The sequence below is a fragment of the Takifugu rubripes genome, chromosome 5 (assembly GCF_901000725.2).
Source record: "Takifugu rubripes chromosome 5, fTakRub1.2, whole genome shotgun sequence".
NCBI classification, from domain to species: Eukaryota; Metazoa; Chordata; class Actinopteri; order Tetraodontiformes; family Tetraodontidae; genus Takifugu; species Takifugu rubripes.
The window spans coordinates 4801062-4822287 of NC_042289.1; the positions used below are offsets into that span (position 1 = coordinate 4801062).

The 21226-nt window shown below is 46.5% G+C and overlaps 1 protein-coding gene across 2 annotated transcripts; it reads right to left on the minus strand.

The window, feature by feature from the left end:
- Nucleotides 1–97: 97 nt before the first annotated feature.
- Nucleotides 98–20747, minus strand: llgl1 (LLGL scribble cell polarity complex component 1). Of its 2 annotated transcripts, none has more exons than XM_029835997.1 (24): nucleotides 20398–20747; nucleotides 18424–18521; nucleotides 11620–11701; nucleotides 11381–11541; nucleotides 11091–11237; nucleotides 9511–9673; nucleotides 9257–9386; nucleotides 8331–8385; nucleotides 7994–8148; nucleotides 7697–7917; nucleotides 7269–7336; nucleotides 6655–6829; nucleotides 5468–5572; nucleotides 5092–5384; nucleotides 4822–4972; nucleotides 4592–4730; nucleotides 4198–4511; nucleotides 3924–4115; nucleotides 3747–3819; nucleotides 3556–3661; nucleotides 3103–3161; nucleotides 2245–2380; nucleotides 2085–2167; nucleotides 98–1485 (listed from the first exon to the last, which is right to left on the minus strand). In XM_029835997.1, exons 1-23 carry the CDS (start codon nucleotides 20476–20478, stop codon nucleotides 2089–2091), a joined length of 3183 nt encoding a protein of 1060 aa, XP_029691857.1. In that variant the 5' UTR covers nucleotides 20479–20747; the 3' UTR covers nucleotides 98–1485; nucleotides 2085–2088. The 2 variants fall into 2 exon arrangements, with proteins under 2 accessions (XP_029691857.1, XP_029691856.1); XM_029835996.1 differs by having other exon boundaries at nucleotides 9257–9389; nucleotides 20398–20745.
- Between the last annotated feature and the right edge of the window lie 479 nt (nucleotides 20748–21226).

A 21226-nucleotide genomic window follows, 5' to 3' on the forward strand; every position in this document is an offset into this window, starting at 1 on the left:
TAATCCACGTAAGGAATCGTTTTTATTAACAGGATTTAGATTTTATAGTACGCAGACGAGTCAAAAGGTTCTTATTTACTACAGACAGTTGAGATGATGAAGAGTAAATCATTTTATTAACATTCACAATTTTCATCATCCAAAGAACTAAATGATCTGATTAAGAGTCTACACACAACACAAAACGATGTGGTAAAAACAAAATCGCATCTGCCGTTAAAAACAAAGGTAAATCGTGCCAGCGTAGCAAGAAAGAGTTAATTCTGTGTCAACCAGAGCACCAAAAAAAAAACACTTAAAAAAAATGGTATTATCATGACCTCTACTGGCTGAGCTACATGACATAAGACTGACATCCCTTTTATACTTTTATTCTTCCAACCTTGGCTTGTTCTTATAAACCTGTCCCCTATAAACCCTAATAATAGATATTTAGAGAGTTTTGTTTGTTTTTACACAGTAAAACATTTTAATAAAAAGTGTTAAAAACACCGGCGATCAAAGCCATCTCATCCCTATTTCCCATCGTGACAGTACATGAGCAATCTGGCCGACTTTGCTTTCCTTACCACACGTCCCTGAGTCCCATCAGAAGGATTCTTTCATTGTCAGATGATTTAAACATCAACCCATGATCACCTTAATATCCCTCCCCTTATTCAGTTCATTGAGCCTCATTTTATTTAGAAGAGAAAGAGCGGAATAAATCTGTATGATCATGATCAAGAGGCCGGTAAATGAACTCAATGAGAGAATCGTGCCATAGCACCTCCAGGTCACGTCGCAGTATTCACATATAAAGGCATCTCAAAAGTGTCAAAAATAGAATTTGCTCTAGATCTAAATACACTGTTCCACCTTCACCCCTTCTGGTCCCCTCACACCTGCCAAAATAAGACCTTTGTGACCTAAACCCCCGTCAGTACCTTCCTTCATAAGTGTCTTCGGGTCTGGGCGCGCGTGTGCACCCATGCACGGCCACATGCCCGTGGGCGCTCCTCTCTTCCTCTCTGATGAGCAACGTGCAGAAGAATCCAGCTCCATGGCGAATGAGCTACAGACAGGATTCCGCCACACCGGCGCCGACTCGCCGCAAAACTGTGGACAGAAATACAAAAACAGGGGCAAGTCTGCAGCAGCTCTCTCCTGTGGGTATCCATGGAATCTCCGGAGGAGGAGATGGGGCTGCTGGATCCAGTTTGTAGATGGGTGGGGGGTCACAGTGAGGCCCCTGCGGACGCCACCTTGTGCACGGTGGGAGACGACGTCAGGTTAGTTACGGGTGTAGATGTTCCTCCAGACGGAGGAGCCGGACCCAGAGTCTCTGCTGCTGGGTCGTTCTAGACTTTCTTCCTAGTTTGTGCCAGGCTGACTGTGAGAGTGCAGGGTGCTGATGATGGGGGGGGGGCTGCAGTGGGCTGATGGGAGATGTTCGTGGTCCAGCACTCAAATCCATCCAGACCACCTGAGCCCCTCACTGTAATACTGTGAGGATGTAGGGAAGGCGTGAGGAGGAGGAGGGGGGGGGCAAAAAAACATAAATGTCACAACTTCAGAGAAAAACTCCACATGTGTCTTTGCGGACTGTGGAAAAAGTGCTTTAAACTAGATCTGAACGGTAAAACAGGACAACATAAATCACCAGGAAAGGGAGCAGATTAAAAGGTGTCACAGATTTAGAAAGTAACAACCAGTCAAACCCGTTAACCGTCCAATATAGGAATGTCCCCACTAACGGTGCCGTCACGCAGCTTTGATGATCTTTATTCTTGAGCATAAATGTTGTGGCATAAAGAAACAGATCAATGTAATAAATACATAAAGAGCAGGGTTTGAAGAGGGAGAACAGTGGAGGTCTTGTCGCAGGAATGCAGCTACTGCTGAAGAAGTCTTTGATGTTTTCACGCTCTGGACCCGCTCCATTAGAAACAGGTGTGTGTATGTGTGTGTGTGTGTGTGTGTGTGTGTGTGTGTGTGTGTGTGTGTGTGTGTGTGTGTGTGTGTGTGTGTGTGTGTGTGTGTTCTTTCAGCCAAGAATGTGCAGCGCAGCACCTGAACCGTGTTTGTGTGTTTACGTCTCTCACCTGTTCAGTTAATGAGGATCCCGGGGGGGTGTCCTTCCTCCTCTTTAATGTTCTTCAGGTTGTTCTCCACCTCGTCCACGGTCCTGAAGACCGCGCGACGTGTTAATTATAGGTTAATTATACTTGATTTTTCAAAGGCTGCGTGGGAATAAAGGCCTACGTTAGGAAATCCCTGACGTCCTCCATCGTCAGGTCTCCAGTGGAGTCCAGGGTGAGATCAGCACAACTGAGGGGGGAGTCCAGCGGGGCGTCCGCAGTTGGAGAGGACAGGGCGTGTGGAGCCTCCTCAGATTGCCCTGCAGAGGCAGAGTCCCAACGTCTGTTTAACTTCTGAAGGATTGACAGCCTGTGGAATCTAATTAGCTTCCAGTCTTTTCCCCTCAAGATCAAAGGGAGGATGAAACCCAAGCAAAGACTTTATCACACCCATCGATGACTCGCTTAGATGATTCAATGAATCCATCTTCCACATGTTTGACTTTGAGTGTCTATGATTTTAGACATATAAAGAATCCCCCCCCCCCCCCCCCCCCCACCACCACCACACTGTTTAAATATGGGTTCTGTAAATGGGCTACTTGCCAACTTTATGGAGCATTTTACTAACTTTAGGTTCCACAGCGCAACTGTTTTGGGGTTCCAATTTTTCCGTATCCATAACAGGCAAAAATAACAACTCGTGTTACATCAAACAAGCTGCTGTTTAATCTGAATCTGTGTTTGGGAGTGGAAATGTTCTCATTCTGCATTTTCAAAGGTTTTGAAAGAAGGGAAAAAGTTCACCAAACGCTAATTTGGTCTCCACAACAAACATTGTGACAGGGAACAAGGTGTTGGAGAGGAGAGTCAACTGGGGCGTACTGAATGGTTGCCGTGGAGACCAGAGGGGGACCCTGACAAGGCCTGTTCACAGTTTAAGAGGTTCGGAGAGAAAAGAGTGTGAAGACGCGGAACAAAAGGCAGGGGGAGAGTGTGTGTGTGTGTGTGTGTGTGTGTGTGTGTGTGTGTGTGCACATACCCTCAGCCTGGCCCATCTGGTTCTTGTGGGTTCCGTTGGCCTGCAGAGTCGTACCGTCGCTGAAGGAGACACGAGAGCACAGCGTTTGTTTTGGCCACGGATGGAATTTAGAGTAAAACTATCACAGCATTTCTTTGCCTCCTCGTTGTAAATGCCCCCGAGAGCCTGGAGCTGGTGGGACGGCATTACGAACGGTGGGTTTAGTGGTTTCCAGGACCACCTACAGGCCTGGAAAATACTGCACGGCAACGAGGAGGAGCCACAGTGGAGCGTTTACTCCACTGTTACCGAAGAACGGACACATTTGACATATTTTACATTTGAATTAACATGCAATTGACACAATATTAGTTTAATCGAACAACTTCTTCTGCTCCATATCTTCACTGTATTCACACAGGTGATATTTGTTGAGGAAAATTGAAGGGAAATGCAATAAAGGCAATGTGTTACCTGGCGTCCAACACTCGGTCCAGCTGAACGGAGCACAGCGGCGCCGTGAGGACTTTGGCGGACAGGGAGAACCTCTCGTACTCAGAGGGAGAAATCAGGTAAAACCCTGTGTGCACAGAGCAAAACTCTGAATGCTCCATCTGGACGTGGCCGCAACATTAGAAATATTCAGTGTGGACACGTTTCCTCACCCTGCCCGTTTTTAGTGAAGACGCAGGACGCGATGCCGCTGATATCTTCTTTGCGGATGCAGCTGTAGCGCACCTATGGGTGCAGAGGGAACAGGTGGAAGGTGTCAAGGAAATCCGTCCTTCTGGGCTAATGGGAGTAGAATTTTAAAAGCCCTGGGAAATTCATTCAAAACCCGCCTGTGGTCGAAGGCCAGGCACATTAAAGAGGTGGAGGTCCCCCAGGTTGGTCAGACAGACCAGTGTGTGTTCACTGTAGTCTTCCTGAGCTGTGGAGAGGAACAAAACCACGGCCACCTTCCTCACCCGACACCCTTCGTGCGCTGTGAGCTTGAATTTAGTCTTGGCGCTCACTTTGGGAAGAGAGAACACCTACGGGGAGATCTTACCAGTTAGAGGCATTTTCTTTACCCAGGTTGGGACTTTAACCGCCATCACAAGAAGTCCTCCTGACCTTCAATTGTTCCTCTGAAGCGATGAGGACAGAGTGAGCGTTGGTCATATCTGGGGCGATGGCGAGGTCCTGAGACGCTTCGTACGGATCGGGCAAAGGCTTCCCCCGACCGTCCAGCACGCAGATCGACACTACGGGGGCCCTGTGCATCAGCTGGATCTCCTTACCCAGCAGCGCCTCCACGCAGGCGCTGCCGTCGCCTGCTCCCCCGCGCTCAGAAGCCCGCCCAGAACCCACGCCGGGCACCTCCAGCGCGTAGGCGTACACGCTGCCCGAGTTGGTGCCTGCCCATAACGTGGGCCCGTGGTGAGTACCTGGGGGTGCGACGAGCGTTATTGTTAGCAAAAGGGAACAAAGCGGCTGAAGCAGAAGAGACGCGACGGGAGGGGCACACCGTCACGCAGAAAGGTGTCGGCAAAGCAGAGACATCGGACGACGCCGGACAGGGAATCGTCTGCCGAGCGAGGCTCGATCCTTCGCTGTACCGGAGCCACGTCCTCCTGTTCCGCTAAGGCAGCATTGGCCTCTTGGACCTGAGCACCGAACCACAAGACAGACACAAGCACAATTCAGACATGCAAAAGCGAGAGTATTTAGATCGTATGCATGAAACACCTCACTCACCTTGCTGGTGGGTGTCGTAATGGTGCGCTTCTTCCCCGAAACCCTGCTTTTACGGATGCGTCTGAAGCTCTGCCTTAAGGACTTTTTCAAAGACTTGACCCTGGACAGAGGACCCTCCATTGCCAGGGAGTCATTAGGGTGCAGCGTACACCTAATGAGAGCACAACAACATGATGTATCTGTTTTGTTGAACCTAATAAATTCAATAAAATCCAATACATTCCACTTTGATTTGTACACATGCACAAAAAATGAGCTTAAGTTAACAACCTGGCCAAAACAGCATTTCGTTTATGGTAGTCAAACAGGCCAAATCCGTGACTCGTCCCGAAGGAGATCAGGTTCCACTCGGCGTGCAAGGCGACGGCTGTAACCGATGCCGGGGGCAGGCACTGCACCAGCGCCTGTGGCTGGAAGCCTGGAGGAAACGGGGCGGGCTTCAGGCGGGGCTCCAGTCTGTCATGGCCCTTCCAGGTGAAGCCCTCCCGGTCCTGCAGCAGGTCGACCACCGACACCTCCACAGAGTGGTCGGAGCGCTCCTCATTCAAACCCAGAACTATCACCTGGACGCATTTAAGAACTTGTTTTCATGTCAGGGCATGAGGAAAACCTGACACAAAGGGCTTGAGGGCGTGAACACCTTTACCTGTCCGGCGGTCCCAGCTACCACTAGCTTGTTGCTGTATTTGCAAAGGCTGATCTTCTGGATGCCCAGTCTGGGATCATCGCTGTATGGATCAAAACAGCCCACCTATGCAGAAACACACACAAAGTGGTGTTACGCTGGAAAACAAACATTAAAACACATCACTGCAAGTGTTTCTTCTAAAGGTTTGGGATTTAATTGGGGAGACCACTGTTAAATTGTGCTTATGTGAGCATCTCTTTCGCTAGTTCGTGGTTGAAACCAGGACAGTAGCGCTTTCTCCCTTCAGTAAAACATGTGCATTAATCAGTCACACACACAGTAGGTATTTAATTAGAAAGCCTTATCACGTGGGACTTGTGTCTTGGCAAAACAAGATGGTAAATTCACATACATGCAGTGAGAAAGTGGGCTGATGGGTCTGGTTTTCATTAGTGAGGGGAAAAAAAGGGAAAGGCTCTTCATCCCACTTCATCATGAGGGCCACATTCCTAAAAGTGCAGCTCTGTTGCCACCGGAGATGTGAGAGTAGGTGAGGGAAGTATGCAAACGCAGAGACGGGAAGAAAACCAGCAAAAGGCAGCTGTAATCACATTTGATATCATTTGTCTTTGCCCAAGTACAGTATGTGTTATCCATAATTCAACTAAGTTCCTCATTGTCATCCAGCCGAGTTCAATATCCTTCCAAGGCTTTTGCTTTGTGACTCATCTTCCTGTCAGCGATTTACAAGAGCCTGACAGACTCCCTTGATACTAAAGCACTTCATTTAAAATGTAATTCTTTGCAGAAAACAGGCCTGTAAATCAGAATCATACTGTGGGTCCTTCAGGGTCAAGCAGGAACAGAGGGGTGTGCCCGTCTCAAAACACGATACTTGAAAATAACCAGATGAGAAAATTAGGCCACAGATGTACCGTTAAAGGACCGACTGGCTGACTCTAGATTGTTTTTATTCCCACAGCTGGTAAAATATGATCATGGGCCTCCTCTCCACGGGGGCAGAGAGGCACAGCATTCAATCCGATTCTATTCCTATCGGCATTGTGGATCAAACACGTCCAGAAGGACGTTGACAGTGCAGCGACTTGGCCGCCGTCCTCTGCCAACAGCTGCAGGCAGCCCATTTTGGTTCAAACGTAGCCAAAGGTGATTATACACATATTTTCCTCTTGCTCAGAACTCGCCTTTCTGAATGGAGGCCACTCCTCTTCCTGCTGCATGTCAGGATCGTCACTTGGGTCGGGGGGGTCGTCGCAGGGGTCACAGTCGGTATGGAATACATTAGCTGTGCTGAGTTTGTAGATAGGAGTAAGGGCAACACCCGATGCATCCCAGAAACGCACGGTGCCGTCCTCGTGTCTGCAAATTTAAATAAAATAAAGACGACACAGAAATCCATGATAATCGAATCATTTCTGCCCAAGAATTCATGAAGCCATCCCATACAAAACAATATCCAAATAACTTCCCTGTTTGTTTTAGGCAATAATCACTTTGTTTCATAGCATATTTAAATACTTCATATAACTGTTACTTGTTAACTCCCACGATCCCTTTATTGCTGTCAGATATGAAGGAATTTCAGGACACCAGCAGAACCAGGGTGATGATTTCCACCTGGTTCTATTCGGAAATGAAAATCAAAAAAACATCTTCGATTGGCTTTTAGGCATCCGACTCTTGCTAGAGAGCGGCAGATGTTTGCCATATTTGTGGAATGAAAACTAGATCCACCTGCACTGAGGTCACAGTCTGTGTGTTCCTGTACTAGGGATGTGCGTTGTGAGCGTGCACGTACCCTGTCAAGAGGAGCTCGTGCTGTTTGGAGGGAGGCGCCAGGTTTTTCCCTCCACATATGGGCCAAGTCTGCACAAACCAAGAGGGCGAAAAGTTATTCAGTAAAAGGCAGCAAGGGAGATTTGAATCATTTTTTTTATCCATTAATCAATCAAATGAACAGTCTGCATCTGGGGGACACACTGACGGTCGCTCTAGAAACTTGTTTTAGCTGCCATCCTGTTGGTAGTTTACTGCATCAGCGTGACTAATTGGAAATAAAATATTTCACAGGATTGTGAAGTCAATCATGTCAGAGACAAATCTGGATATGACACTACATTTAAGCAGTCGGGGTGTTGGCTCTAATCCATTTAGGGTTCTGTGATTTTTTTTGTATCCAGAGAGCAGCCCGCCTGTGCAGTAGCATCCTCCATGTGTGCTCCTCACCCTGTGTGTTTGCTGGTGACCCTGTTGGGCCTTGCCAGCATTCACCAGTCTCTCCCAGAGTTTGGGAGGGACACTGGAGATGTGGAAGGAGCAGGTAATGGCCGAGGAGTGAAGAGGGGCAAGGTAGGGGGTGGGCAGAGTGGGCCACCCGGGGGTCTGGAGGTCGATCACAACAAGCTCCTCTTCCAATAACACCACCAACGCAGACGCCTCATCAAACTCTGAAGAAGACAGGAGAAAAGGGAATGAAATTCATTCCACAGTAAGAAATCCATAAGCTTGCATCAAGCTTCTCACCTTTCTCCTGCTCTATGTTGTGAACAGTGAAGAAGTCGATGACCCGAGATGTGAAGTCGAGAGTGACGTGGGTCTTGTCCTGCTGCACTGTTAGACAGTGGCGGTCACCGTAACTGGCTCTTGGCATGCCTCCGCTATATAACAACACAGGAGAACTGGAACAAAACACAGAGCTGTTATTCACTTTGGTTCCCAGTGTTTCTGCAGCTCTATAGCTTAAATATATTAACATAATGAAATGGAAAAGACAAACACTGATGAGAGATGTGATGAAATCAGACAGAAGTTTTATTGTCACTGGGACTCAAACATTCCGTAGGAAAGTTAACCCACTCACCCCGTCTGTGTGGTCCGCCACAGAATCTTATTGATGGCCTTACAGGGAAATGGACCTGTGATAAATAACCACAAAACATCAGGGACTGTGGTCAGACTAAAGCCATTAAAAGCCTCCAGAAAGCGTTTGTGCCAAGGGAAGCAAAAGAAGGAGAAAACATGATTATGAGACTCAAAGCTTTGGCTCCATTAGCTGTAATCTACACCATTTAACTCATTCTCACAGTAATAACAGGTCGATTTCATGGATAATTTATGCTGCTTTTCCACTTTCGGGCCACTTGTTCAACTTGCCTCAAAGCTATTTGTGTTTGCATAATGAGGTTGCACTTTAGTTTCAAAAGTGACAACTAGATGTTGCAATTGTGCAAGAAGCTGGTTCGACTTCTAAGCATGTGTCCTCATAATAGAAGGACTGGGATCTTCATGCTTGCAGCTGTCCGCCACCATGATGAGAAAGGTTTTTGGACAAAAGGCAGCACACTAAGATGAGGGATGACGGCAACAGACATGGGTGCAAAGGTGAAGCACGTGTTGACATTAAGCTAAGTTAATATTAACATAGTCCAATTTAACAAACACCAGAGACAGGCGGACACACAGAAAGGGCAAAGGACAGTTGGAGGCAGAGAGAAACAGCCAAAGGCTGAAAGAAATGGAATGATTACTTAACCCTAATAATTTATGATCCCTTTGACAAAAGAAATGTGGTCACATGTGGTGCAGACCAGATCAGGATTTTGAAAGCAGGTCTTAGGACACAGATGACGAGGACATAGTCTCAAGGGCACCAAACATTTTTGACCAAATCAGCAAAAACAAAGCAAATAAATCTATAAATCTGACTTTATCAGTCGTCCTGGTGCGCTGAGCGAGCATTAGCTAGAGAAAAACTTTGATACAGACGTGCGTGTTTGCATTTCTCACCATATGGGATGGTTGTAGATGGCTGGGCACTACAGCCGTTTCCACTGGTAACCGTCCATACACAGTAGCCTCCGTCATTATGGGAACTCACAAACAGGTTTCCAGAGCGTTCCCACACCAGACTCTCCAGCTGCTACACAGAGACAGACAGAAAGAGTGAAAGAAGAGTAGCTTGTAGACAAGCTTTATTAAAAAAAAATAAACTTTTGTAATATTAAAATATTTTGGCATATCAAACAATATAAAATGGCTACCTGCTTGCCCAGGAAGAGCTGCTCAGCTTGGCGAGTGCTCGGAGCCCACAGGATCACCAGGCCGCGGCTATAGCCGATCAGAATTTTCCCTGGCTGCTGCGGGTGTTCCTGAATAGATTCCACTGGCCCCAGGGATTTCCCACATCTGTAATCATCTGGCAGGCTAGCAGAACAGAAATCATCGTCTTTTTAGCCAACATCTGCAGCACATTTTCAAACTAACATGCAATAAGTTACATGTCTCCATATAAAAAGGTGTGAATTTAGGAGGCAAAGGAATCTGCCTTTTAACAGACCACAAAAGCAGGATGATCTTGAATATAGTCTTCAACATTAGATTTGACCACTAGTTCTTGGGGATCTCACCAATCTCCCTTACTATAAGTTTCCTAAAGGTGCAAATAGATCTGAAAATATAGCTAAGATATCTAAAATACAGACTGCAACTTAGACACCAGAACAAACTAAAATAATATTCTTCAGCCTGTATTTGGCCTGCGGTGAAATCAGCATCACCCCTGACTACAACAATCCTCTAAGGGAGCAGAGGAATCTCTAGGAATGTAGAGCAGGACACACCCTGGAGATGGAGAGGATTCCCTAATTGTGGAAAGGGGTGAAGACGGGAAATGAGGACTAGAAGGAGAGAATACAGAAAAGACTTATACAGTGGGAGGAGAAGGCTCCCTGCTACTGATGGTGCAGCAAAAGATTAGTGATAAACAGAAAGTCGGCCATACACACACACACACACACACACACACAATTCTGACTGCGTTGGTAGCAGTTACTGAGGAAGATCCTCTCCGGAAGCACAGGGGGCAGAAACATTCCCAACAAAGCATTCCATTGTGTCTGTCATGAGTATTTTTAGGGAATCCAGCATCCTGCTACAGAGTCCTGATGATGAGCCTCTGTGTGTGTGTGTGTGTGTGTGTGTGTGTGTGTGTGTGTGTGTGTGAGATTCATCTGAAATGCCTCCCCAACCGGAACTCTGTGTTTTGGCAGCCGATACAAAGCATCAGTGTCTAAAAACTTCCATCCTTTGCACACATACCGTACACACAAACCTTATCAGGGTGCTTGCTAGGCCACAGTACTGCACACTTCCTTAAACAAGCCAAGTTAATAAAGGGCTTTGGTTATCAAAGAGGGAATAAAGAAGCAGCACATTGGTGGCTCTGTAATACTGCAGGCAGGGAGGCTGTATTAAAAAACATAAAATACCTGTGCAACACCCCACCCAGCTGATGTATACAATTTATCCACACAGGCACTACTAAACTGTTTAAAATCTAAATAAAATAAGAAAGGCGGTAAAAAAGGTTGTTTCATAAAAGTTGCATTTGCTGTACTTTTCACACAAAACTCTTTCAATTTTCTCATTCATAAACCATCTTCATTCATGTCAATGATGTCTCTTCGTGCCTTTGATCGTCTTTAATGGGATTGGAGCTGTGAGTGGACCAAACTCAAGTGTTTAATGCCATCAAGAGCTGACATTGAAGACCCAATTATGGTCAGAGTTGTAAGCATCAAGTTAAGTACAGTTTATTCAGTCATTTCCAGGAGGGTCTCACCTCTGCACGACCTGATCCTGGAGGAGTGTGTCGCCATCTTTCAGAGAGAGAAGAGGCAATTCTAGAAAATACACTCCGCCTCCCTCTGTTCCAATGCAGAGCAGGTCACATGATCTCAGTAAGTGGAGGACAGTCACCCGCGTGGCACTGAGAGGGCAAACAAAGTGTGATTACAGCAATATCATCACTAATTCCAACCTGCCAGAACAAAGAATAGAAGGATAAGAAGCTTTACTGATGTCGGCGAGTCTGAGTAAAGTAGAGGACATGTTCAAAGAGCCCTGCTTTACCTGCAGCTCTCAATGCCCGGCCTTCCAGGGAGGGTGTAGCTGCTCACTTCCTGCAGACAGACTCCACTGTCTCGCTTTTCACCTCCCACCTCTCGGGGGGCGCCTGCTACCAGCTCCCACAGATGAATCGTGTTGTCATCCAGTAGTGACAGCAAGCGGCCCTTTCCAGCATCGCACAGGATGAGCATCAGCTTGGTTCTCCGCCATTTTTTTTAAACATCAGCCAACGTGGAGCTTACCTGTCCAGGCAGGAAGTGGATCTGTGTGACAGCAGTGGTGTCTTTGTGCAGGCCTGTAAACTCCACTCCAGGCACCCCATAGCTGCAGGAGTCCAGTTAAGGAAACTCACAACACAGGGGATTTAACCACCAATGTTTATCAAAGAAACATAGATTCCATGATCCCCTTACTCTCCCACATGAATGTTTCACATATGAGCACACACTGGTGTTGATGTGCCCGTTGAGATTCAAATACAACATAAAAGGCCGCTATTGGGACACAAACTGAACAGAGATCAGGACACACTAAAAAGAAGCCAGACTGAAATGATCTCAGAGCAGTTTTGCTTTCACGAAACTCCTGGGTCGCACAGAGCACAAGATGACTTAAACTGGTTGTTCTGGGCTGTAAAAGCTGAAGAAAAAGACAGATGAGCTGTAAAAGTAGAGCAGAAATTAGTGCATCCCACCAAAGCTCAGAGCTCACAGCAATTACCAACACCAGATGATGCAGATAGCCAAAACCACCACTGTGTGTGTGTGTGTGTGTGTGTGTGTGTGTGTGTGTGTGTGATCACCAGCAATCTTAACAGAGTTCTGCCTTTGTTAGTCCAGTAAATGAGGCTGAGCTGATAAAATAAAAGCCACCGCCGAGAACTGCGACGCCTCAGACACCAGTAGGTTGTACTGGTCCAAACTATAAATGAGCATAAACACAAGCTGGCAGCTACAAAAACCGGCACACACGAGACAGTTAAGCAGACTGGTTACGTAAGCTAGTTGGAATGTGGAATAAAAATGCTGAAATTTACTGGAGAGAGAGAGTGTGTGTGTGTGTGTCTCTCTCTGTATGTCTGTCACAAGCTGTTTTATATCATATGGGTTTATTTGGGCTGAATAGAGATAAATCCTCTAAGTAGACGGATTAAATATCCTCCCATTTGCGCATCAAATCATATGAAAAACTACTTTCAAATGTGCATCTTTACCTTTGTTACTTCCTCTATATAACCACTCTCAACTCCTGTTTTTTTCCCTCCAAGAAAGCAGCAGGAGACCAATTTCTCCACTTTCCACTGTTTTTCACAGCCTTGTTTATTGGCTCTGACCACCTTTCCCCATCTGCTGAACCCGCCCGTCTTCGTTGAGGAGATCCTATGGACTCGATACCAAGCATTCTTCAGCCCAGTCGTTTCTTGGCTCTGTTCCCTCCTGTGGTTCTTGGCAAAGCTCCTCAGCGTTCTTCTTTGATTCCCAAGCTCAGATAACCATACCTGCCCCCTTCTTCCTCCATCCCCTTCTGTCTCATTTCCATCTATAAATCCCCAAACATGCCATGCTGGGTTTTATACTCGCCTTCTTTCAGGGGTGTCACTTCCAGACTCTGGGCTGAATTCGCCACAGTATTGGAGGTGTGAGGTGAACATTGGCTCAGGGTTCATGAACCAACAGTTCAGACAAACAGAGAGGCAAGAGAGGAAAGTAACTGCACACAGCAAAAGAAATAGAAGGAAATTTGGAAATCGTTTCCAAAAATAAGCTGTAAAAATTAGGGCAGCACGGGTTTATGCGCCAAACTCATTTTGGCAGCCGCGACGCCTTTGCTTTCCAGTTTCTCTCCATCTTAAGACACAACCCGTCCAACTTTTCACGGTGAAGAACTCATTTCATGCTTATAAGTGGTTTGTGTGCGCCCCAGGTAAGAAATAATGACCTCATCTTAATCGCCGTGACTCCACACAAATCTAAGATGCCTGAGCAGAATAAGCTGCCGGGGCATGGGGAGAAAAACAGCCACGCATGTTAGCGACCATGTCAGAGGCTTTACACTTGACTGGTATGCAGACCCCCTACCCTGACCCTCCCCTCTCCAGTTTCAAACCTCGTCATACCTTCAAATGCAGTTAACTGACAGGCGGAAAAACAACTGTTGCAGGATGGAGGCCTTGACTGCATCCCACTGAAAACTGAAGCTGGGCAGGGCACCCAAACGCTTCCTGGTCGTGCTGACTTCAAAGGACAGCTGGTGGAGGGATTCCCAAAGCTGACGTCACCAGAGGGGAGACAGCTGTAGACCGGTCTCTATTGTAGTAACCTCATTAGAGGAGTGTGGTGGAGGGGCACTGGATTACAATACAGTAGATGTCACATTTTAGCTGCTGTGCTAACCAGCATTAGAGGAAAGCTAAAATAAAATAATACATGTGACAGATTGTCGCAATTAAAAGTAAAATTGTTAAAGACACTGGTAAGATTCTATTGCAAGAAGGAATGTTGAATCAGCAAGTAGATCAAATTTTCCAAATGTTCCCGTCTACTGCTGTAACGTGATTTCGAGCGTTACACAGGTTGCAGAGAGCTTAACAAACGGGGCTCGGAAACTTCAAACAGCCTGTTGAATGCTGACTGTGTCTAAATGTGCTCATCAAGGGAGGGAAACCAATCATCAGCCCCATTATTGTGCATGGAGCAGCACATAGAATGCATTGCTCAAAGGGAATTTTGAATGCAGACAATGGAGGCCTGCACAGACTTATAATCATTGACTCGCTATCTTCTTCTCTCCCTCTCCCACACACACACACACACACACTCACACACACACACACACACACACACACACAATTGCCTGGTGATGCAGAGAGACAGCGTTAGCAGGGATAAAGCGATTTCACGGTCTGAATACAGACAAACAGAAGGTATTGTCCTCCATGCGGACACACAGGCAACAGCCCGCACACCCTCGGACACACACTAATGCAACAGAGGATATGCACAGACAGGAAGGAGGGGTGACCAGATTCGAGGGGGGAGATGTAGCAGTTAACCACAGATGCAGAAAGGACTTGTTTTTAAAAAGAAAACTTTCTGAGTGAAACAAATTGGTTTTGGCTGCATGGCTTTTTCGTTCCCTGAACATGCGCTGCATCACACCCATAGGCTGCTGGGCCTCCGACCTCTGGCAGAAGCCAGTGGAGAGCAAGACAAGCCAAACAACTCCACCCACCCGCTAGAAAAACAATTCCGTCTCATTTGCATCCTCTAAACCAACGAGATTCACCTCCCACCTCTTCCCCGCTCCATCAGGGTGCGCACACTCCACAGACACACTTAACATAACAGCGATCAAACCAGCGACAGCGCCCACAAAGTTGGGCTTTCCACTGGTTTGTATGTGTAGTCGCCCTTCCTCTGACCACACGCTCACTTGTCCCGGCGCTTGACTTCTGTGTTCAAATCTGTTTCTGTGATCCAGATTACAGTTCATTTAAAGTCAATAAAAGCACTTTAACAATTGAGTAGTTGCTCACGCATTGTTCCCACTTGGTACCAACACAGTGAGTCTCTTCATCAAACGTAACTGAGGGGTGAGGGGTGGGGGGGGGCACAGAACGGGACAGATTAACGGGGGTTGAATGAGCCAAAGATAACAGATGAAACATGTTTCAGACAAAAGTTACAGTTTGGGGAACAAGCGATAAAAACTCAAAAAGTGTGATGAAACTACAGCTGAAGACAATTTGATGTTCCATTTATGACCGTGAGACAACTGAGAGAACAGAATGTGTGCTTGATGAAGAGGTAACGGTGGGAGGTGGGAGGATTGTTCAAGGTTGATTCGAAATGTACCTCAAACGGATCGATCCATTCCACACAAAAAGAAAAAGAGCATATCGTGTTTGTCCCCAGTCCTGGCAGCTGAGAATAAAGCTGACTTGTTAAGAGAGAATCTGGCAATAAAACAGCCAGTAAAGTAGTGGTGAGACAGTTAAAAGGAACTCTTCTCCCACAAACAGGCAAAGGGAGAAATGACTCTTTAACCACAAACTCCAAAACAATGTGGATTTCATGGATGCATAAACAATTTGAAATTTCTCCACATTTTGCAATCAGGGTGCAGATGTCATGGCAGTGCAGAGAAGAGAAAAAACAACCATCTGTTGTTTTGGGTTTAAATATTGCACGTCATCCACAATGACTAAGCAAAGTGCAGGACAGGCTTAAGTGCAGTGTCACGTCAGCAAACAAGGTGGGTCACCTGGTCAGAGCTGATGTGGCCTGGCATGACAAAGACGCCAGATCTGCCCTGTGTCAATATTAGCTCGTCCCTCGGTTGCAGCATCATTGATATCCAAACTTCAGGCTCAGTGTGATTCAGCACGTACGTTGGTTTGATCCCCACAGGAGACTCCCCAACAGGTGCCTCACACGCGCTGCTTCCTGACATTTGCGCCTGTTTCTGGTGCATTTTTTAAACCAACGAGCTGCAGACTTTTAATTCTCTCCTGTCTGCGAGCACATCTCATCCTGAGCAACTGTGCTGGTTGTCTTGGAAACCCATTCAAAAGCTTCCTTTATTGAGACAGGGCTCTGCAACAAGGCTCTTACTCACACCATCTGCAAACACACACACATGCAGGGAGGGTTAACCCAGGGCAGGCCAACATGCATTCTTGGACAGGAGACAGACTCCTCAAGAATTACCCCACCACCCCCACACATGAACTCTCTCAACATACACAGAAAGAAAATCCCACACAGCACATTGTCCCCTTCCCTCTCTGAGCCCCAATCTGCGGTTGATTGAGAAACTCTAAGGGCGTAATACGACTCTCCCTTTATAAACACGGAGCGAGAAAGAAAGAGAGGGGAAGGAGAAATGGGACAGATCAAGTGAGAAACACGAGCAATAGTTTGCAGAAGGACAAAGAAATCTAAACAATGTGGAAATGCCATCAACAAATTTGGCAATTTTCCTGTCAAACGCCGAGTAAATCAACTCTGATTACTTATCCTAATGCTCTTTCTTTTTCAAAAGATTGGCTAATACCGCGCTGGGCTACGTTCCATTAAATGCATTAGTTGAAAAGATCAGAATCAGACAAAACCTGATTTTTTTTTATTTTTCTGCTGTGTTTGTTGTCCTTGATCCCCAAGATGGACGACGCTGCTGTGACGTGCATGAATCAGTAACGTCTCCTGACTTCATCAGCAGAAACCAGGAGTTTGCCCAAGGAATGTATCCATCAGAATCTGACACACGTATTCATCAGTCTAAATACTACACTGCTTCGTTGCCTGAACTCTTGTTATATCAACGCGTGTCCTGCTTTCCAATGAAATTCCAACAACAACAGCTGGAATCAGGTTAAACAGCAGGAAAAACTAGCCCGAGTTTTTGCTATCGGCCACCTCGCTAACAGCAGGTATGGCCCAGCAGAGTGATTTTCCTCTACTTTTCCATTTCTTTCACACACCCTTATCCTTGACGCCTTGCTTTATCTTCATTCCCCCCCCCCCCTCCCTCCGTTTCTCCTTCCATCCAGCCTTCTCACTCTGAGGTGCAAGTGCCTGGCACCGCCAGTCGCTCTCCCCGAGAGCTGCAGCTCAAAGACTCGATTCTCCAGTCTGATGCATCAGCGCGGAGCCGCGGCCGGCCTCCCATCGCGCGCTGATAAATGTGCACGTACAGACGAAGCAGCCATAAACAGTCATTACCGACACAGGCTCAGACTCAGACACGGGACTGTTTACTTTTCTGAGTCCTACTTCTGCTTCTGCTGCCAATTCCAATCATGCAAAAGCAGCATTGCTGCAAAGGCAAGCGAGCATCTTACGCTTAAAAACAGGCTCATTTTCCAAAAACGACCTGCAACAACAGCAAGTTATATCAGGGCAGTGAAGAATCTTCGCCCGTATCGTGACAGGAGAGACGGGACTGTGCATTAACATGTCAGTGTCACACAAAAAGGCAAAAGCCGCTGAGCTGCCGGGAGCTTTGACACAACTGATGCTCGAACCCAAATTATGGTTTTGCTGTGAAGAGGCCAGCTTTCATTTCCAGCACAGCTTTGTTCAGCCAGTGTCATCTCGCTCTGCAATAGTTTTGTCTCAGGCTGCCTGTAACCTGCAAGCTTTAAAAGGATCGTATGGTATAAGTCCAATGAAAGAATAATACCTGTTTTATCTGTAGAATGTAGAGTCCCACTGGAAGCGGTTTTAATCTACAGTCTAGATTAAAACCGCTTCCAGTGGGACTTTCACAGAGGGTCAAAGCTCAGAAATATCAGGGGCATCGAGCAGATATTGGTTCACTCAGGATCCAAAAATCAGTCAACGAATCTTGATGCATGTGACAGCGGCTTTAATAATTCCCTTTAAAACTTCTAACAAAGGCCAAAAAAAGAATAGAAATCAGACCTTTGTGTGCAAAGTTGACTCGCACACGCAGCATCACCTTTCTCTAAAGCACTACTGTCAGGTTGTTCACTCCTTCGCTCTGTGGTGCAGATGCTGCAACTTCGAGAGACGGCTGAAACAGCAGCGTGCCGTGCTCGCCGAGCAACGTTATACAGACAGTTTTGCTGCGGATACATATGATGGAGATTTCCCTGACGTCCGTGGAGTGCAGCATCATCACGAGAGAAAGAAAACCATCAGTAAGAACTATACGCCTGGCATAAATTGCTCTAAACGCATACATCAGCAGGAGCCTTGTTATTAAATGACGGCCGTTTTAAGAAGCGGCAGCACCTGGCCGAGAAACGAACCCTCGTAATGAAGAACAAAACCTTTCAAAGAGAATAGAACAGACGTGCAAAAGGCTCAGCTCCCAATAGAGCAAGACAACAATGCAGCTGCAGAGCTGATGTACAGAGCAACAAAAGCACCACACCAAAAGGTCTCACAAAACAGGAAGTAAAGACTTTCTGCTCTTGCAGCTGCTGCACACATTGAACTGGTGGATTTTAACACTTACTTGTCTTTGAGGTTTTGGGGGACCCGTGCAAGAACGCGGTGATGATTTTGAAAAAAGGATACACTTTGATGGCTCCCGACTTTGTCCCGATGGCCATAAGTTGCAGTTTGGGGTCAAAGGCCAAAGCACTGGGCTGGTGAGGGAATCCATGCTCCACCGTCTGGGACAATGAGCGAGACAGACAGAAAGATTAACAGACGACACCAGAAAAGGACTCACCACAGCTCTGATAAGTCCGCTCATTTCCTTAAAGCTCTGCTCGGCGTGTAAATCCATCCAGAGCTTTTAGGGAGCAGAAGAGAAGGACCGCTTTAATGACGCTAGAGGAATATTCTTAGAAAACTATCAGCAGCAGCAGAATTTAAGGCTTTAATAAATGGAATTAAAGTCTCTGTCTGTATCAGGAGACGGTGAGACAGCTGGGAAAATATTTAAATCTACAGAGGAAAAAAAGACCCGGTGGACGTCGACTTTAAAGGCTCCGTCTGTATGCATGTGTGTGTGTGAGGGGGGGTAAAGGTTTGTCAACCATCTAATCAAGGAGTCCTGAAAGACATTTGCAGTGAGACCACCTCAGCGACGGCAGCAGCAGCCGTTGTCACACCTTCAACAAGGCCGCGCAATTTCGCAACAAAATGCTTCGTTGACCTTGATCGTGGTGCACGAGTGCTTCAACGTGCGCAAGACACGTTCAAAAGTGCTACTGCCAGTAGCGTTTATACACACCCGTCACATTTCTGTCGCACGGTTTCAGTCAAAGAGTCAATTTTTACAATACAAAGACTTTTCCACATACAACGCTTAAAAGATTTCCCACCTTTATGGGATATTTGTAAATTATGTCTGGGTTCTGGCAATGTCTAGAACAAGACTTGAAGGAATCCATGAGTCCTTTCATCCCCAAACCTATACCTGCATTAACACTTAAACATTTTGCTCAGGGAGGGTTTTTCCCCCTTTAGAGTCAAAAATATTCCATTTCATTTGAGTCATACATACAAAACCAAACTAGCACAGCTAAGAGGGAATCACACTTAACTTACTGCTGTTCCGATTGATAACTTATTGTTTGGATGTGTGGGGGGTTGATTACAGATCATTCAAACCAAAGTCAGGCCTTTTTTTTTCCATGTCAATTCCCTGAACAGCCCTCGCCATCTTGTTTTGTTGGCATCTACCAACCAGCGCTGCTACCGCTGTCACTCATTTCTTTCTGCTATGACATGAAACTGAAATGACCCTATAATAAAACACGGCGCAGAATGCATGCATGTATAAACAACAGTAAAAAAAAAAATAAAGATTTGAACAAGGTTTCTTTTGCCAGGTTCAAGTATTTATAAGACCCCAGTTAACCTGTATGGTTATCAACTACGGCCTGGTAGTTTCTCCATTTTGAAACAGACGCGGGGCTTAAATGAGCCAAAAATCAGCTCTTGGTCCTCTTTTATGACCGGTGGCCCCCCTGGACTGGTTCAAGGCCATGGGGGAGCTCAATCTAGATCCATATAAATACCATCAGTAAAGTGTGTCAACAAGATGGTCATCCAATAATCCCAAATTCTGAGGATTACCACCCAACATGCTTCATATCAACGGAAGTCCAAGAGGATTTGAGTCCTGACAAGTATCACCATCGTGGCAGGCATTTATTGATCGACATTAAATTAAATATTGGTCGCAATCAGTGGCTTCATCTGTTGCTGGCGCTTAATACCAGCACCCACGGGTCTGCACAAGCACCTTTCTTCTTTCTTTTTTTTGGGAGGGGGGGGGGGGGGGGTGCCTGCGTGGTTCCTCTTAAACGGGGGGGGCTCATTTCTATGAGAACCAATTAATATACTGTGAAATCGCTCATCAGCAAAGCGGTGAAACTGGGTGCTGCAGCAGTTAGTTTAGCTGGAAGCAGGCGGAGGAAAAGCAGAACATCACCGCGCTAATTACCACAGAGTGTTCTAATTAAAGCAGCCCCGTTAATGAGATAGTTTGGAGAAGAAGAAGAAGAAGAGTCCGCTCGCTGCGTTCCGTTACTTTACCTTGTTGAAGGCAAATAGCTCCTGTTTTATCTTCTCTCTCTGTGGGTCAGTACCCTGCCGACGAAATCTAAACTTCATCATTTTGAAGCCGGTAAGGGGAGGCAGCGCTGGCGGTGGACGGAGAGGGAAACGCGGCGGTAACAAGCCGGGATCCCCGGCAACAGGAGAGGCGGAGCGGCGTAGTCGGACGATGCTAAACTAGCTAGCCGTCGAGCCCATGTAGGCGGAGAGGGGTCTGCGACGCTGTTGCTGCCTCAGTGGGTTATGCTTTGGCTCTCCTCTCCCCCTCTGGTGCTGTTTAGGTCGTGGTGGGGCCGACCACAGCCCCCCTCCTCTTCCCGGTTCACACGAACCCCATTTGTTGGTAACCAATGAGGGCGAAGGAAACTGCGAGGACTCGCTCGGAAACGCCCACACAGCCGAGCGCTCTTGTGGGTGTCGTTTGATTTGTAGCGAAGGACCCCCCGGCGGCACGCCCTCCACAGCCTCCAGGTTAAATCCACACTCACAAGATGACTCGACAGACGGCGAATGCTTCGGAGTAAATCAAACCAACCTATAGTTAACCCCCAAAAAATAATAATAAAGAGGGCAGGCAAAATTATCTTGTTTGCTGACGAGTGAAAAAATCGCCGGTGACATTCCTACAATTATACTTTAGTTTGTTGTTTTGCCAACTTTTTTTATTTGATGAAGGAAGAAAATTGCAAAATTTTCCACAGGCCAAAGTCAAAATCTCGAGCTCGGTTGTTTTACAAAGATTTACAGAGAATCAATTCTGTTGTTTTTTAGGTCTCTGCAATTCTGCTTTAAATGTGTAATAAAGTTT

Bases quoted from the DNA above. Each gene is read 5' to 3' on its own strand.
- llgl1 (XM_029835996.1), bottom strand. From the start codon at position 20,478: ATGATGAAGTTTAGATTTCGTCGGCAGGGTACTGACCCACAGAGAGAG. The intron at 4,973-5,091 runs GTTGTTAACTTA...TGCTCTCATTAG, and splicing joins CGAAATGCTGTTTTGGCCAG to GTGTACGCTGCACCCTAATG. The intron at 4,116-4,197 runs GTCAGGAGGACT...ATCTCCCCGTAG, and splicing joins CTTCAGAGGAACAATTGAAG to GTGTTCTCTCTTCCCAAAGT.